The sequence below is a fragment of the Nerophis ophidion genome, linkage group LG04 (assembly GCF_033978795.1).
Source record: "Nerophis ophidion isolate RoL-2023_Sa linkage group LG04, RoL_Noph_v1.0, whole genome shotgun sequence".
In the NCBI taxonomy this organism is placed as follows: Eukaryota; Metazoa; Chordata; class Actinopteri; order Syngnathiformes; family Syngnathidae; genus Nerophis; species Nerophis ophidion.
The window spans coordinates 13,362,808-13,380,389 of record NC_084614.1 but is presented as its reverse complement, the minus strand read 5'-3'; the positions used below and the strand labels follow the sequence as shown (position 1 = coordinate 13,380,389).

The following is a 17,582-nucleotide window of genomic DNA, read 5'->3' as shown; positions in this document are numbered from 1 at the left end:
CTTGTCCCTCCACCCCCCCTCGTCGCCTCTACCTGTGCGCAGAGTAAAGAAGGAAGTGGATGAAGGCTGTCCAACCGGTTCTCTCTTCCACCTCAGCATTCTCCAAGCCGGAGAGAGTCCATCGGGGTCTGGATGTATTTTCCCAGCGTTTAGAGGGGTGGGGTTTTCGTAGAGCGGCTTCACATTGGATCCAGGAGGCACGTGAACGCAACATGGGGGACGAGACGTACAATTTTGTCTTCAAGGGTGAGTACCGCTCGCTGACTGGCTGTGATTGAACTTGCCTTTACTTTGCTGTACATGCTGCATTGCTTATTTTTTGTACATCAGGGGATGCCCACTGAGGGCCACAGACTGACAAGTCAAAGGTTGAGGGGGCCATTTGGCAAAACTAGAAAATACTATTTTTGTAAAAATGGTGTGTGAATGCTGAAGAGGCAAATCCAAACTGAAATGCTAACAGAACGCTGGCCTGATAGTGTCAAATAACAAAAAAATATAAATATGAGAAATACCAAAATCCATGACACTGAGATGTATAACTGCTAAAAAAAAAAGAAGCTAGCATGCTAATGTTAGCATGCCAAAATGCTATTTGTAACATGCATCAAGAACCAAAATATATTACTCTGAGGTGAGTACCTGAATAATTCATTTAAAATGCTAGCATGGTTCATTTACCAAAATATGACTAAGGTGTAGACCGATACAATTACCACAAAAAACAATTAGCATATTATCATTCGTCAAGTATCCAATTTATTCCACTAAAAGCCACAGACTGAGAAATCAAAGGATGCGGGGTCCATTTTGCTAGTTTTCACTTTCAAAACCAGTACTCAACAGATTATTTTCAAAGAACAAGAAAAGAAAATTTTGCTTCCAAAAAAATTGTGTGAATACAGGAGAGCCAAAGCCGAACTGAAATGCTAACAGTTAGCATGCTGGCTTGATAGCGTCAGGTAACAACAAAAATATGAGAAAAAATATCTAAAAAAATATCATGCTAGCTAATAGTGGGAGAGTCGCCGTGCGCAACCCGATGGTCCCTGGTTCAATTCCCACCTAGTACCAACCTCGTCACGTCCGTTGTGTCCTGAGCAAGACACTTCACCCTTGCTCCTGATGGGTGCTGGTTGGCGCCTTGCATGGCAGCTCCCTCCATCAGTGTGTGAATGGGTAAGTGTCAAAGCGCTTTGAGTACCTTGACAGTAGAAAAGCGCTATACAAGTACAACCCATTTATCATTTTAAAAGTACCTGTAAAAAAGCTTGCATGTTAATGTTAGCATGCATAAATGCTATTTGTAACATCCATTAAGAACCAAAAGGTATTACTCTGTTTGAGCCTGAATAATTTGTTTAAAATGTTACCATGCTAACCATGCCCATCCATCCATCCATTTTCTACCGCTTATTCCCTTTCGGGGTCGCGGGGGCGCTGGCGCCTATCTCAGCTACAATCGGGCGGAAGGCAGGGTACACCCCGGACAAGTCGCCACTTCATCGCAGGGCCAACACAGATAGACAGACAACATTCACACACTAGGGCCAATTTAGTGTTGCCAATCAACCTATCCCCAGGTGCATGTCTTTGGAAGTGGGAGGAAGCCGGAGTACCCGGAGGGAACCCACGCATTCACGGGGAGAACATGCAAACTCCACACAGAAAGATCCCGAGTCTGGATTTGAACCCAGGACTGCATTTTTCAAAATATGATTGAGGTGTATACCTATACGTTAGAAAAAAATCTAGCATGCTAAAAGTTAGCATTTGTGAAATACCAAAATATGACACTAAGGTTGGTATAAAGATGGCATGTGATAAAGCTAGCATGCCAAAACGCTATCTGTAACATGCGTCAATTACCAATATATATATATAAGACTTGGTGTGCGCTACCAGCATTTTGTGCCCATGGAAACACTCGATTCCCAACAAAGTCACGTTATGTTGCTCACAATCTCATCAGGTATATATTTCTAATTAAAATATCTAACTGAGGTGTATACTTATAAAATTTGTACCAAAAAAAACAAAAAACTACATGCTTGTCAGGACATTTATTAAACAAGACAAAAGGCAGGGACTCAAACAGAGACAGAATTATATTTGAACTCAGATCTGAGGAGAGACATGGCCACTGTACACTTTGTACAGTCCTGCACCACGCTCTGCCCCAAGATCGTACTCCATCCATCCATCCATCCATCATCTTCCGCTTATCCGAGGTCGGGTCGCGGGGGCAGCAGCCTAAGCAGGGAAGCCCAGACTTCCCTCTCTCCAGCCACTTCGTCTAGCTCTTCCCGGGGGATCCCGAGGCGTTCCCAGGCCAGCCGGGAGACATAGTCTTCCCAACGTGTCCTGGGTCTTCCCCGTGGCCTCCTACCAGCTGGACGTGCCCTAAACACCTGCCTAGGGAGGCGTTCGGGTGGCATCCTGACCAGATGCCCGAACCACCTCATCTGGCTCCTCTCGATGTGGAGGAGCAGCGGCTTTACGTTGAGCTCCTCCCGGATGGTAGAGCTTCTCACCCTATCTCTAAGGGAGAGCCCCGCCACCCGGCAGAGGAAACTCATTTCGGCCGCTTGTACCCGTGATCTTATCCTTTCGGTCATGACCCAAAGCTCATGACCATAGGTGAGGATGGGAACGTATATCGACCGGTAAATTGAGAGCTTTGCCTTCCGGCTCAGCTCCTTCTTCACCACAACGGATCGATACAACGTCCGCATTACTGAAGACGCCGCACCGATCCGCCTGTCGATCTCACGATCCACTCTTCCCCCACTCGTGAACAAAACTCCTAGGTACTTGAACTCCTCCACTTGGGGCAGGGTTTCCTCCCCAACCCGGAGATGGCACTCCACCCTTTTCCGGGCGAGAACCATGGACTCGGACTTGGAGGTGCTGATTCTCATTCCGGTCGCTTCACACTCGGCTGCGAACCGATCCAGTGAGAGCTGAAGATCCCGGCCAGATGAAGCCATCAGGACTACATCATCTGCAAAAAACAGAGACCTAATCCCGTGGCCACCAAACCGGATCCCCTCAACGCCTTGGCTGCGCCTAGAAATTATGTCCATAAAAGTTATGAACAGAATCGGTGACAAAGGACAGCCTTGGCGGAGTCCAACCCTCACTGGAAACGTGTCCGACTTACTGCCAGCAATGCGGACCAAGCTCTGACACTGATCATACAGGGAGCGGACTGCCACAATAAGACAGTCCGGTACCCCATACTCTCTGAGCACTCCCCACAGGACTTCCCGAGGGACACGGTCGAATGCCTTCTCCAAGTCCACAAAGCACATGTAGGCTGGTTGGGCAAACTCCCATGCACCCTCAAGAACCCTGCCGAGAGTATAGAGCTGGTCCACAGTTCCACGACCAGGACGAAAACCACACTGTTCCTCCTGAATCCAAGGTTCGACTATCCGGCGAAGCCTCCTCTCCAGTACACCTGAATAAACCTTACCGGGAAGGCTGAGGAGTGTGATCCCACGATAGTTGGAACACACCCTCTGGTCCCCCTTCTTAAAGAGAGGAACCACCACCCCGGTCTGCCAATCCAGAGGTACCGCCCCCGATGTCCACGCGATGCTGCAGAGTCTTGTCAACCAAGACAGCCCCACATCATCCAGAGCCTTAAGGAACTCCGAGCGGATCTCGTCCACCCCCGGGGCCTTGCCGCCGAGGAGCTTTTTAACTACTTCAGCGACCTCAGCCCCAGAAATAGGAGAGTCCACCACAGATTCCCCAGGCACCGCTTCCTCAAAGGAAGACGTGTTGGTGGGATTGAGGAGGTCTTCGAAGTATTCCCTCCACCGATCCACAACATCCGCAGTCGAGGTCAGCAGAACACCATCCGCACCATACACGGTGTTGATAGTGCACTGCTTCCCCTTCCTGAGGCGGCGTATGGTGGTCCAGAACCGCTTCGAAGCCGTCCGGAAGTCGTTTTCCATGGCTTCCCCGAACTCTTCCCATGTCCGAGTTTTTGCCTCCGCGACCGCTAAAGCTGCACACCGCTTGGCCCGTCGGTACTCGTCCACTGCCTCCGGAGTCCTATGAGCCAAAAGAACCTGATAGGACTCCTTCTTCAGCTTGACGGCATCCCTCACTGCTGGTGTCCACCAACGGGTTCTGGGATTACCGCCACGACAGGCACCAACAACCTTGCGGCCACAGCTCCAATCAGCCGCCTCGACAATAGAGGTTCGGAACATGGTCCACTTGGACTCAATGTCCCGCACCTCCCTCGTGACATGTTCAAAGTTCTCCCGGAGGTGTGAATTGAAACTCTCTCTGACAGGAGACTCTGCCAGACGTTCCCAGCAGACCCTCACAACGCGCTTGGGCCTGCCAGGTCTGTCCGGCATCCTCCCCCACCGTCGCAGCCAACTCACCACCAGGTGGTGATCGGTAGAAAGCTCCGCCCCTCTCTTCACCCGAGTGTCCAGAACATGAGGCCGCAAATCCGATGACACAACTACAAAGTCGATCATGGAACTGCGGCCTAGGGTGTCCTGGTGCCAAGTGCACATATGGACACCCTTATGTTTGAACATGGTGTTTGTTATGGACAATCCGTGACGAGCACAAAAGTCCAATAACAAAACACCACTCGGGTTTAGATCCGGGCGACCATTCTTCCCAATCACGCCTCTCCAGGTTTCACTGTCGTTGCCAACATGAGCGTTGAAGTCCCCCAGTAGGACAAGGGAATCACCCGGGGGAGCACTTTCCAGTACTCCCTCGATTGTACCCAAAAAGGGTGGGTATTCTGAACTGCTGTTTGGTGCGTAAGCACAAACAGTCAGGACCCGTCCCCCCACCCGAAGGCGAAGGGAAGCTACCCTCTCATCCACTGAGTTGAACTCAAACGTGCAGGCTTTGAGCCGCGGGGCAACGAGAATTGCCACCCCAGCCCGTCGCCTCTCACTGCCGGCAACGCCAGAGTGGAAGAGGGTCCAGTCCCTCTCGAGAGAACTGGTTCCAGAGCCCTTGCTGTGCGTCGAGGTGAGTCCGACTATATCCAGCCGGAACTTTTCTACCTCGCGGACTAGCTCAGGCTCCTTCACCCCCAGTGAGGTGATGTTCCACGTCCCAAGAGCTAGCTTCTGTAGCCGAGGATCGGACCGCCAAGTGCCCTGCCTTCGGCTGCCGCCCAGCTCACAATGCACCCGGCCTCTATGGCCCCTCCTATGAGTGGTGAGCCCATTGGAGGGATGACCCACGTTGCCTCTTCGGGCTGTGCCCGGCCGGGCACCATGGGGACAGGCCCGGCCACCAGGCGCTCGCCATCGTGCCCCAACTCCGGGCCTGGCTCCAGGGCGGGGCCCCGGTGACCCGCGTCCGGGCGAGGGGAAATCTGAGTTCATTTTGTTGTAATTCCATAGAAGTCTTTGAGCTGCTCTTTGTCTGATCACTCACCTAGGACCTGTTTGTCTTGGGAGACCCTACCAGGGGGCATGAAAGCCCCCAGACAACATAGCTCCTAGGATCATTGGGACACGCAAACTCCTCTACCACGGTAAGGTAGCAGCTCCTTCTTTATTTGACCCCCCCCCCAAACACACACACCCCTTCTTCTCACAGCTGCTTCCTTGGGGAAGTAGGTCGTAAACAGTGTTGCCTTCAGTTCCCGAACAGTTCAAAGAGAGTTCCATAAAATTGTTGAAAGTTCGTAAAAATACTTCAAAAGGGGTTCTTCTGGAAATTGGGCAGATCGTACCATCTGTCCACTTGGAAGTCCGAGTGGAGTTTTACGAGCATTCTTCTGGGAAGGTTTCAGCCTTTTGTCTTTTTGTCCAGAACACAATGTAATACAAAGTTTTTTGTGATAATTTAGAAACAATTATTCTAACAATGCTAATGGGTATCATTTGTCAAGTAAAAAAAACTCCTATTGAAGGCCACAGATTGACAAATCAAAGTGCTAGTTTTCCCCTTTTGAAACCAGTACTATGTAAAGATAATAATAAAAATATTTGACGCCGAGGTATTTAGTTGCAAAAGTAGCATAGAAGCTAGAATGCTAATATAAGAATGCTAATGATTAGGCTGTGGACCGTAAAGAAAAATTGCTATAAATGGCATAAAACAACTTTGAAGTTTTGCTCCTTTTTCCAATTTTTATTCCTAAAATTTAGCTATTTATTTAAATAAAAACAATATTTATCCCTTTTTTGTGTACTTTTAAACGCAACTTTATCGTCATTGCACTTATTTGAAGCTCATTTTGGTCGCAAACTACCATATTTACACTCAAACGCAATGGTGAGAGCCAAAAGAGTCAACCAAAATGTGCAGCTAACACACTGTAAGACAGGGGTCACCAACCTTTTTGAAACCAAGAGCTACTTCTTGGGTACTGATTAATGTGAAGGGCTACCAGTTTGATACACACTTAAATAAATTGCCAGAAATAACCAATTTGCTCAATTTAGTTTTAATAAATAAATCTATACATATTCACAAATGGCTATTTCTGTCTGTAATTTTTTTCCTTTTGTAGAGAATACATGATTAAAAAAACACTTAACTGAGCGGTTTAAAAGAGGAGAAAACACAAACAAAATGAAAATAAAATTTTGACACATAGTTTATCTTCAATTTTGACTCATTAAAATTCAAAATTCTACCAAAAAAATGAAGAGTAAAACTAGTTAATTCGAATCTTTTTGAAAAAATTAAAAAAAGAATTTATGGAACATCATTAGTAATTTTTCCTGATTTAAGATTAATTTTAGAATTTTGATGACATGTTTTAAATAGGTTGAAATCCAATCTGCACTTTGTTAGAATATATAACAAATTGGACCAAACTATATTTCTAACAAAGACAAATCATTATTTCTTCTAGATTTTCCAGAACAAAATTTTTTAAAGAAATTCAAAAGACTTTGAAATAAGATTTCAATTTGATTCTACAGATTTTCTAGTTTTGCCAGAATATTTTTTTTTTATTTTAATCATAAGTTTGAAGAGATAGTTATCAAATTTTCTTCGTCGGAAAAACAGAAGCTAAAATGAAGAATTAAATTGTATTTATTATTCTTTACAATAAAAAAAAAATATTTAAAAGGTAAAAAGGTATATGTGTTTAAAATCATCAAATCATTTTTAAGGTTGTATTTTTTTCTCTAAAATTCTCTTTCTGAAAGTTATAAGAAGCAAATTAAAAAAATAAAGGAATTTATTTAAACAAGTGAAGACCAAATATTTTCTTGGATTTTCAAAGTCTATTTGAGTTTTGTCTCTCTTAGAATTAAAAATGTCAAGCAAAGCGAGACCAGCTTGCTAGAAAATTAATACAATTTAAAAAATAGAGGCAGCTCACTGGTAAGTGCTGCTATTTGAGCTATTTTTAGAACAGGCCAGCGGGCGACTCATCTGGTCCTTACGGGCGACCTGGTGCCCGCGGGAACCGTGTTGGTGACCCCTGCTGTAAGAACTGGCAGCGCCCCCGTGCGGCTCAAGCTTGGAACTCCAGGTAGTAAATGTTTTAGTTTCAATGTGTTTATACCAGCTTTTTTCCCCCTCCTAGTGGTTCTAATCGGAGAGTCCGGTGTCGGCAAGAGCAACCTGCTGACCCGCTTCACCAAGAACGAGTTCAACCACGACAGCCGCACCACCATCGGCGTGGAGTTCAGCACCCGCACCGTCCAGCTGGACAACTGCACCATCAAGATGCAAGTGTGGGACACGGCCGGACTGGAGCGCTACCGCGCCATCACCTCAGCGTGGGTGCACACACACACACACACACACATCAGCTGTAATGTGCATGCCAGGCCTCTAGTTTGCGATCATTTCTTGTCTTTTCCTGTATTGGTTTGATGACGCGCTATGGGAACGTGTCGGCAGGTATTACAGAGGGGCCGTGGGCGCCCTGCTGGTGTTCGACATCACCAAGCACCTGACCTATGAGAGCGCCGAGCGCTGGCTGAAAGAACTGTACGACCACGCAGACCCTCACATGGTGGTCATGCTGGTGGGCAACAAGAGCGACCTGGAGCACCTGAGGACCGTGCCTGCTGAGGAGGCCAGGGCCTTTGCAGGTGAGACACCAGGATCTTTGACTGGTACTTTGACACTTGGTTCGCAAAACAGTAAATTCTCATGTACTATAGATCAGTGGTCCCCAACCACCGGGCCACAGAATAATTTTTTATCCATTTTTATTTAAAAATCAACATAAAAAACACAATATACACTTACAATTAGTGCACCAACCACAAAAACCTCCCTTTTCATGACAAAAATGTCCCTTTTTCATGAAAAAAAAAAAGGATTCCCCCCCTCCCCCGGGCCGCGGGACAAATTATCAAGCGTTGACCGGTCCGCAGATACAAAAAGGTTGGGGACCACTGCTATAGATGATCTTTGACTGGCACTTCTATACTTGGTCCTCAAAAACGGCATACTACTGTATCTTAGACTGGCACTTTTACACTTTGTTCGCAAAAACAGCAAAGTCTTCTGTCCTATAGATCAGTGGTCCCCAACCACCGGGCCATGGCCCGATTGGTACCGGGCCGCAGAATAATTTTTTAATTCATTTTTATTTAAAACAAAAAAAAATAATTGTTATTTTATTTATTTTTTTATTTTTTTAATTAAATCAACATAAAAAAACACAATATACATATACAATTAGTGCACCAACCACAAAAACGTCCCTTTTTCATGACAAAAACGTCCCTTTTTCATGACAAAGGAAAAATAAAAAAGGATTGAATAGGATCTTTGACCAGTGTTTTCTTCAGTAGGCTTTTGAAACAGCACAATTGTCCTGTCATACATAGGATCTTTGACCAGTGTTTTTGTAGTAGGTCCTTAAGAACAGCAGAGCGCTCCTGTCGTTGTATATAGGATCTTTGACTAGTGTTTTTGTAGTAGGTCCTTAAAAACAGCAGAGCGCTCCTATCATGTGTAGGATCTTTGACTAGTATTTTCTTCAGTAGGCTCTTGAAAACAGCACAATTCTCTTGTCATATATAGGATCTTTGAAGATTGTTTTTTCTAGTATGTCCTTAAGAGCGGTAGAGCTCTACTGTCATTTATAGGATCTTTGAGTAGTGTTTTAGTACTAGGCTCTTGAAAACAGCACAATTCTCCTGTCATACATAGGATCTTTGACAAGTCTTTTTTGTAGTAGGTCCTTAAGAACAGCAGAGCGCTCCTGTCTTATATAGGATCTTTGACTAGTCTTTCTGTAGTGGGTCCTTAAGAACATTTGAGTGCTCCTGTCATATATAGGATCTTTGACTAGTGTTTTTCTAGCATGTCCTTGAGAACAGTAGAGCTCTCCTGTCATATATAGGATCTTTGACTGATGTTTTTGTAGTAGGCTCTTGAAAACAGCACAATTCTCCTGTCATTTTTAGGATCTTCGATGAGTGTTTTTTGTAATAGGTCCTTAAGAACAGCTGAGCGCTCCTGTCATGTATGGGATCTTTGACTAGTGTTTTTGTAGTATGTCCTTTAGAACAACAGAGCGCTCCTGTCATATATAGAATCTTTGACTAGTCTTTTTGTAGTGTGTCCTTAAGAACAGCAGAGCGCTCTTGTCATATAAAGGATCTCTGACTAGTCTTTTTGTAGTGTGTCCTTAAGAACAGCAGAGCGCTCCTGTCATATAAAGGATCGTTGACTAGTCTTTTTGTAGTATGTCCTTAAGAACAGCAGAGCGCTCCTGTCATTTAAAGGATCTTTGACTAGTCTTTTTGTAGTATGTCCTTAAGAACAGCAGAGCGCTCCTGTCATTTAAAGGATCTTTGACTAGTCTTTTTGTAGTATGACCTTAAGAACAGCGGAGTGCTCCTGTCATACATAAGATCTTTGACTAGTCTTTTTGTAGTATGTCCTTAAGAACAGCAGAGCGCTCCTGTCATATAAAGGATCTTTGACTAGTCTTTTTGTAGTATGTCCTTAAGAACAGCAGAGCGCTCCTGTCATTTAAAGGATCTTTGACTAGTCTTTTTGTAGTATGTCCTTAAGAACAGCAGAGCGCTCCTGTCGTTTAAAGGATCTTTGACTAGTCTTTTTGTAGTATGTCCTTAAGAACAGCAGAGCGCTCCTGTCTTATATAGGATCTTTGACTAGTCTTTTTGTAGTGGGTCCTTAAGAACATTAGAGTGCTCCTGTCATATATAGGATCTTTGACTAGTGTTTTTCTTGCATGTCCTTGAGAACAGTAGAGCTCTCCTGTCATATATAGGATCTTTGACTGGTGTTTTTGTAGTAGGCTCTTGAAAACAGCACAATTCTCCTGTCATTTTTAGGATCTTCGATGAGTGTTTTTTTGTAATAAGTCCTTAAGAACAGCTGAGCGCTCCTGTCATGTATTGGATCTTTGACTAGTCTTTTTGTAGTAGGTCCTTAAGAACAGCAGAGCGCTCCTGTCATTTAAAGGATCTTTGACTAGTCTTTTTGTAGTATGTCCTTAAGAACCGCAGAGCGCTCCTGTCATATAAAGGATCTTTGACTAGTCTTTTTGTAGTGTGTCCTTAAGAACAGCAGAGCGCCCCTGTCATATAAAGGATCTTTGACTAGTCTTTTTGTAGTATGTCCTTAAGAACAGCAGAGTGCTCCTGTCATACATAAGATCTTTGACTAGTCTTTTTGTAATATGTCCTTAAGAACAGCAGAGCGCCCCTGTCATATAAAGGATCTTTGACTAGTCTTTTTGTAATATGTCCTTAAGAACAGCAGAGTGCTCCTGTCATACATAAGATCTTTGACTAGTCTTTTTGTAATATGTCCTTAAGAACAGCAGAGCGCTCCTGTCATATAAAGGATCTTTGACTAGTCTTTTTGTAGTATGTCCTTAAGAACAGCAGAGTGCTCCTGTCATATAAAGGATCTTTGACTAGTTTTTTTTGTAGTATGTCCTTAAGAACAGCAGAGCTCTCCTGTCATATAAAGGATCTTTGACTAGTCTTTTTGTAATACGTCCTTAAGAACAGCAAAGCGCTCCTGTCATACATAAGATCTTTGACTAGTCTTTTTGTAGTACGTCCTTAAGAACAGCAGAGCGCTCCTGTCATTTAAAGGATCTTTGACTAGTCTTTTTGTAGTATGTCCTTAAGAACAGCAGAGCGCTCCTGTCTTATATAGGATCTTTGACTAGTCTTTTTGTAGTGGGTCCTTAAGAACATTAGAGTGCTCCTGTCATATACAGGATCTTTGACTAGTGTTTTTCTTGCATGTCCTTGAGAACAGTAGAGCTCTCCTGTCATATATAGGATCTTTGACTGGTGTTTTTGTAGTAGGCTCTTGAAAACAGCACAATTCTCCTGTCATTTTTAGGATCTTCGATGAGTGTTTTTTTGTAATAAGTCCTTAAGAACAGCTGAGCGCTCCTGTCATGTATGGGATCTTTGACTAGTCTTTTTGTAGTAGGTCCTTAAGAACAGCAGAGCGCTCCTGTCATTTAAAGGATCTTTGACTAGTCTTTTTGTAGTATGTCCTTAAGAACAGCAGAGCGCTCCTGTCATATAAAGGATCTTTGACTAGTCTTTTTGTAGTGTGTCCTTAAGAACAGCAGAGCGCCCCTGTCATATAAAGGATCTTTGACTAGTCTTTTTGTAGTATGTCCTTAAGAACAGCAGAGTGCTCCTGTCATACATAAGATCTTTGACTAGTCTTTTTGTAATATGTCCTTAAGAACAGCAGAGCGCCCCTGTCATATAAAGGATCTTTGACTAGTCTTTTTGTAATATGTCCTTAAGAACAGCATAGTGCTCCTGTCATACATAAGATCTTTGACTAGTCTTTTTGTAATATGTCCTTAAGAACAGCAGAGCGCTCCTGTCATATAAAGGATCTTTGACTAGTCTTTTTGTAGTATGTCCTTAAGAACAGCAGAGTGCTCCTGTCATATAAAGGATCTTTGACTAGTTTTTTTTGTAGTATGTCCTTAAGAACAGCAGAGCTCTCCTGTCATATAAAGGATCTTTGACTAGTCTTTTTGTAATATGTCCTTAAGAACAGCAAAGCGCTCCTGTCATACATAAGATCTTTGACTAGTCTTTTTGTAGTACGTCCTTAAGAGCAGCAGAACGCTCCTGTCATTAGTCTTTGAACTGCATGGTTCTTCTTGTAGTGTATTTCTGACTACTTGTATTTGTACTGTGCTCCCCGTGATCAGAGAAGAAGGGTCTGATGTACATGGAGACGTCTGCGTTGGATTCCACCAACGTGGAAGCGGCCTTCACGGACGTCCTCACCGGTACGTGCCTTTCAAATCTTTCCCCGGGCTCAGCGGTCTGACGCTTCTTGTGTGGCAGCGATCCACCGCAAGGTGGCGAGCAGAGAGGTGACCCGGGGCTCCATCAGCGCCGTCACCCTGACGCCGCCCAGCGGTCCCAGCAGCGATGGCCAGGAGGAAGGGAGGAAGTGCTGCGGCAGCTGAGCGCCAACACGGACTCACACCGTGTAAGTTGCATGAAAAAGGCCAACACTCCTGACTGTCTCGCTGAAGTCGTGTCGTTGTTGTAAAGCCAAGCCCTGGCAATCATTTGGAATAAATTATTTAATTATTTTGCCCAGTGACTTGATGAATGCTTGTACACATCACTATTATTATTATTACTATCATCAACACTGTTATGCATGTGGGCTGTCCAATGTGATGGGTTGGATTGTGGCCATAGTGGACCATCTGGTCTTTTTAAGATCTGTGATGTCACACCAAGATGTGACAATTCAAACTACGATCTTTTTGTTTTTCTCTACAAACTATTTGTCAGCACACAAGAATCTTTTGCTAATATTTCAGACACAATCAATTATCCTCGACACACCTGATGTCCGCAGCAGGTATTAATTGGCCTTCCCAATCAAATTGTAAAATCTTCGACTATTTGAACACAGCCCAACAATTATTATCACTGTTGTCATTATTACTATTATTACTATTACTGTACTATCACCATTAGTATCATTATAATTATCACTATTACTAAAACTATCCCCATTATCATCATTATAATTATCACTGTTATTATTACTATCACCGTTATTATTATTATTATTACTATCACCATTATACAGTATTTCTCTCACTATTTTTGCTATAACTATCACCATTATCATTACAGTCATCACTATCACTGTTATTACTATAACTATCACCATTATCATTATAATTATCACTATCACTGTTATTACTATAACTCTCACCATTATCATCATCATAATTATAACTGTTGTTATTATTACTATCACCTTTATTATCATTATTACTATAACTATTATACAGTCTTTCTATCACTATTATTACTATAACTATCACCATTATCATTAATTATAACTATCGCTGTTATTATTATAACTAACCCCATTATCATCATTATAATTATCACTGTTATTGTTATTATCAACATTATTATCATTGTTACTACTATCACTATTATACAGTATTTCTATCACTATTATTAATATAACTATAACCATTGTCATTATAATGATCACTATCAATGTTATTACTATAAATATCACCAATATCATTATAATTATCACTATTATTGTTATTATCACTGTTATCATTATTACTGCTATCACTATTATACAGTACTTCTATCACTATTGTATAACTATCATCATTATCGTTATAATTATCACTATCACTGTTATTACTATAACTATCACATTATCATCATTATAATTATCACTGTTATTGTTATTATTACTATCACTGTCATTATCATTATTAATACCATCACCCTTATACAGTATTTCTAACACTATTATTACTATAACTATCACCATTATCATTATAATTATTACTATCACTGTTATTACTATAACTATCACCATTATCATCATTATAATTATCACTGTTATTGTAGTTATTACTATAACCGTTTTTATCATTATGACTACTATCACTATTATACAGTATTTCTATCACTATTAATATAGCTATCACCATTATCATTATAATTATCACTTTCAGTGTTATTGTTATTATTACAATATTCATTATTACTACTATCACTATTATATTACTTCTACTATTGTGTTACTGTCATTTTTACTACTATATCACCATTGATATCACTACTATCACAATTGTTATTACTATCACTACTACTAATACCACTGTCATTATTACAATCAATATTACCACTGTTATTATTACTACTATATCACTACCATTATTATGACTATCACTGTTATTATTATGTGCTGTCACCATTATTGTCATGATTATCACTATGCTTATTATTACTGTAGTATCACATTATGAGCATTATACTTCAGTTCATTTGGAACATGCATACGATACAATGTAGCACATCACATATTTCCACTTGTTTGATTACAGCACGTCCGAAAAGAAGCTGAGCTTATTTAATCCTACCCCTTTTTCATACCATTGCAATTGTATCCCATGTCCTTGTTTTCTGTAACACAACAGTGAATACATAAATAATACTTCATACTAAGTAAACTAATATTAAATACATAAATAATCCATAAAAAAAGGGTTCAAGATGTTAGTCATAATTATTGTTCCGCGTACTTTGTGAACACTTTAGTTTGAACAGTCTCTTAACCTGAATCATATTGCTGCTTTCTTTCATTTCTTTGCTTAATCCATTCCATCATTTATTCACGACCATTCAATTGGTTTTACTATTATCGTTATTACTACTATCCCTATTATATTACTATTGCTATTATAACTATCACCTCTATTATCATAATTATCCCTATTACTGTTATTATTAGCATTACTATTATTATTATTATTACTACATCACTATTGCTATTGTTATAACTATCACCATTATCATAATTATCACTGTCACTGTTGTTATTATTATCATTACTGTTATCAATATCATTACTATCACTATTATGACTATTGCTATTATTGTAACTATCACCATTATTATCATAATTATCACTACCACTGTTATTATTATTACTGTTATCAATATTACTACTATCACTATTATAAGACTATTGCTATTATTATAACTATCACCATTATTATCATTATTATCACTATCACTGTTATTATTACCATTACTATTATTTTTGGTTACTACATCACTATTACTATTGCTATTGTTATAACTATCACCATTACTATCATAATTATCACTATCACGGTTATATCATTACTACTATCACTATTATATGAGTATTGTTATAACTATCACCATTATTATCATAATTGTCACTATCACTGTTATTATCATTACTATTATCATTATTACTACAACACTATTATATTACTATTGCTATTATTATAACTATCACCATTATCATAATTATCACTATCAATGTTATTATCATTACTATTATTATTACTACTATCACTATTACTATTGTTATTACTATCACTGTGATTACCACGATTATCACTATCACTGTTATTATCATTACTTTTTTTCATTATTACTACTATTACTATTGTGATAACTATCACCATTATCATCATGATTATCACTATCACTGTTATTATCATTACTATTATCAACATTTCTACTATCACTAGTAAATGACTATTACAATTAATATAACTATCACCATTATTATCATAATTATCAATATCACTGTTGTTATCATTACTATTATTACTACAGCACTATTAAATTACTATTGCTATTATTATAACTATCACCATTATCATTATTATTACTATCACTGTTATTATCATTACTATTATCATTATTACTACTATTACTATTGCTATTGTTATTACTATCACTATTATTATAATTATCACTATCACTGTTATTATTATCATTACTATGTTTCATTATTGTTACTCTCACTATTACTATTGTTATTACTATCACTGTGATTACCATGATTATCACTATCACTGTTATTATCATTACTATTTTTCATTATTATGACTATTACAATTGTGATAACTATCACCATTATCATCATGATTATCACTATCACTGTTAATATTATCATCACTATTATCATCATCACTACTAACACTAGTAAATGACTATTGCAATTAATATAACTATTATCATAATTATCACTATCACTGTTTTTATCATTATTATTATTACTACAACACTATTATATTACTATTGCTATTATAACTATCACATTATCATTATTATTATTACTATCACTGTTATTATAATTACTATTATCATTATTACTACTATTGTTATTACTATCACTATTATCATAATTATCACTATCAATGTTATTATTATCATTACTATGTTTCATTATTGTGACTCTCACTATTACTATTGTTTTAACTATCATCACAATTTTCACTATCACTGTTAATATTATCATTACTATTATCATCATTACTACTATCACTAGTATATGACTATTGCTTTTACAATTATCACCATTATCATAATTATCACAAAAGTTTGCATCGCTATCACTATCACCACTACTATCACTCTTATGATTATAATTATTATCACTGTTATTACTATCACTATTATCATTATTATTATTACTATCATTTTTATTACTCTTATTATTACAATTATTATCACCATTATTATCATTCTTATTATTATAACTATCATTATTACTACTCTTAGTACAATGATCAGTATTATCATTGTTATTATTATTACTATCATTATTACTACTCTTAGTACAATTATCACTATTATCATTATTATTACTATCATTATTACTACGATCACTATTATTACTATCATTATTTCTATCTTTATTACTACTGTCACTATTATTACTACTGTCACTATCACTATTATCACTGATATTACATTATTATTACTATTTTTACTACTATAATTTTTACTTCGATCACTATTAGTATTATCACTATCCCTAGTATTATGATTTATATTATTACTGCTATCATGAAACATATCATTACTATTACTATTCTATTACTACTACTGTCAATGTTACTATTTACATTTTTATTACTACTATAATGTTAGTCACTATGAATATTGCTATTAATGTCACTATTATTATTATTAATAATGTTTCACTTTCAGGACATCATTGGTCACACAAGTGAGGCTGTTGTTTCAGCAGAGTCCCTCTGGCCAGCAGTATGTATCTTACATCTTTTTGGAAGACTTAAATTAATCCTATTAATATGTTTGGTACTGTCGTCTGGTCACCATGGCAACACACGGTTGGAAAGGAATTAATGTAACCTTTTTCAAGCAAGAGGTGAAATATTTTGACGAACATAATTATTTTGTCTGCTTACATCACATTAAGTTGTTGTTGTTTTTTGATACTGCAGCTTGTGTTTCATAATATTATGATTTAATTAAAAAAAATTACTTAAAAATCTGCTTTTGTTTTGTTTGCTTACTTTTTCCCCCACAAAAAGTTTTGTTCTTGTATTATATTTTCTTCTTTGAAAAAAAATGAACTTTGGGCGAAAATAATTCCCGGTAAAATCCAATTTCTTTTCTTGTAATCTTTTTTTAATTAAAAAAACGTATTTTAAGATTTTTTTTAAATCTGAGCACTAACTTTCTGTGATTCATTCAACAATATCTTTAGCGTCTCAAAATGATGTAATTTATCACGACTTGCAATATATTTCCTGCACCTTTTTTTTTTTATAG

General features: G+C 39.1%; 1 protein-coding gene across 2 annotated transcripts; it reads left to right on the top strand.

Annotated features, from left to right (window-relative positions):
• Positions 1 to 35: 35 nt before the first annotated feature.
• LOC133550940 (ras-related protein Rab-25-like) lies at positions 36 to 17,299 on the top strand. 2 transcript variants are annotated; one of them, XM_061897107.1, is made up of 6 exons: positions 36 to 246; positions 7,553 to 7,748; positions 7,873 to 8,066; positions 12,161 to 12,241; positions 12,300 to 12,447; positions 16,995 to 17,299. In XM_061897107.1, exons 1-5 carry the CDS (start codon positions 60 to 62, stop codon positions 12,422 to 12,424), a joined length of 783 nt encoding a protein of 260 aa, XP_061753091.1. In that variant the 5' UTR covers positions 36 to 59; the 3' UTR covers positions 12,425 to 12,447; positions 16,995 to 17,299. The 2 variants fall into 2 exon arrangements, with proteins under 2 accessions (XP_061753091.1, XP_061753090.1); XM_061897106.1 differs by lacking the exon at positions 16,995 to 17,299 and having other exon boundaries at positions 12,300 to 12,556.
• The last annotated feature ends 283 nt before the right edge of the window (positions 17,300 to 17,582 follow it).

Bases quoted from the DNA above. Each gene is read 5' to 3' on its own strand.
- LOC133550940 (XM_061897107.1), top strand. From the start codon at position 60: ATGAAGGCTGTCCAACCGGTTCTCTCTTCCACCTCAGCATTCTCCAAG. The intron at 8,067-12,160 runs GTGAGACACCAG...CCCCGTGATCAG, and splicing joins GGAGGCCAGGGCCTTTGCAG to AGAAGAAGGGTCTGATGTAC. The intron at 12,242-12,299 runs GTACGTGCCTTT...CTTGTGTGGCAG, and splicing joins CTTCACGGACGTCCTCACCG to CGATCCACCGCAAGGTGGCG.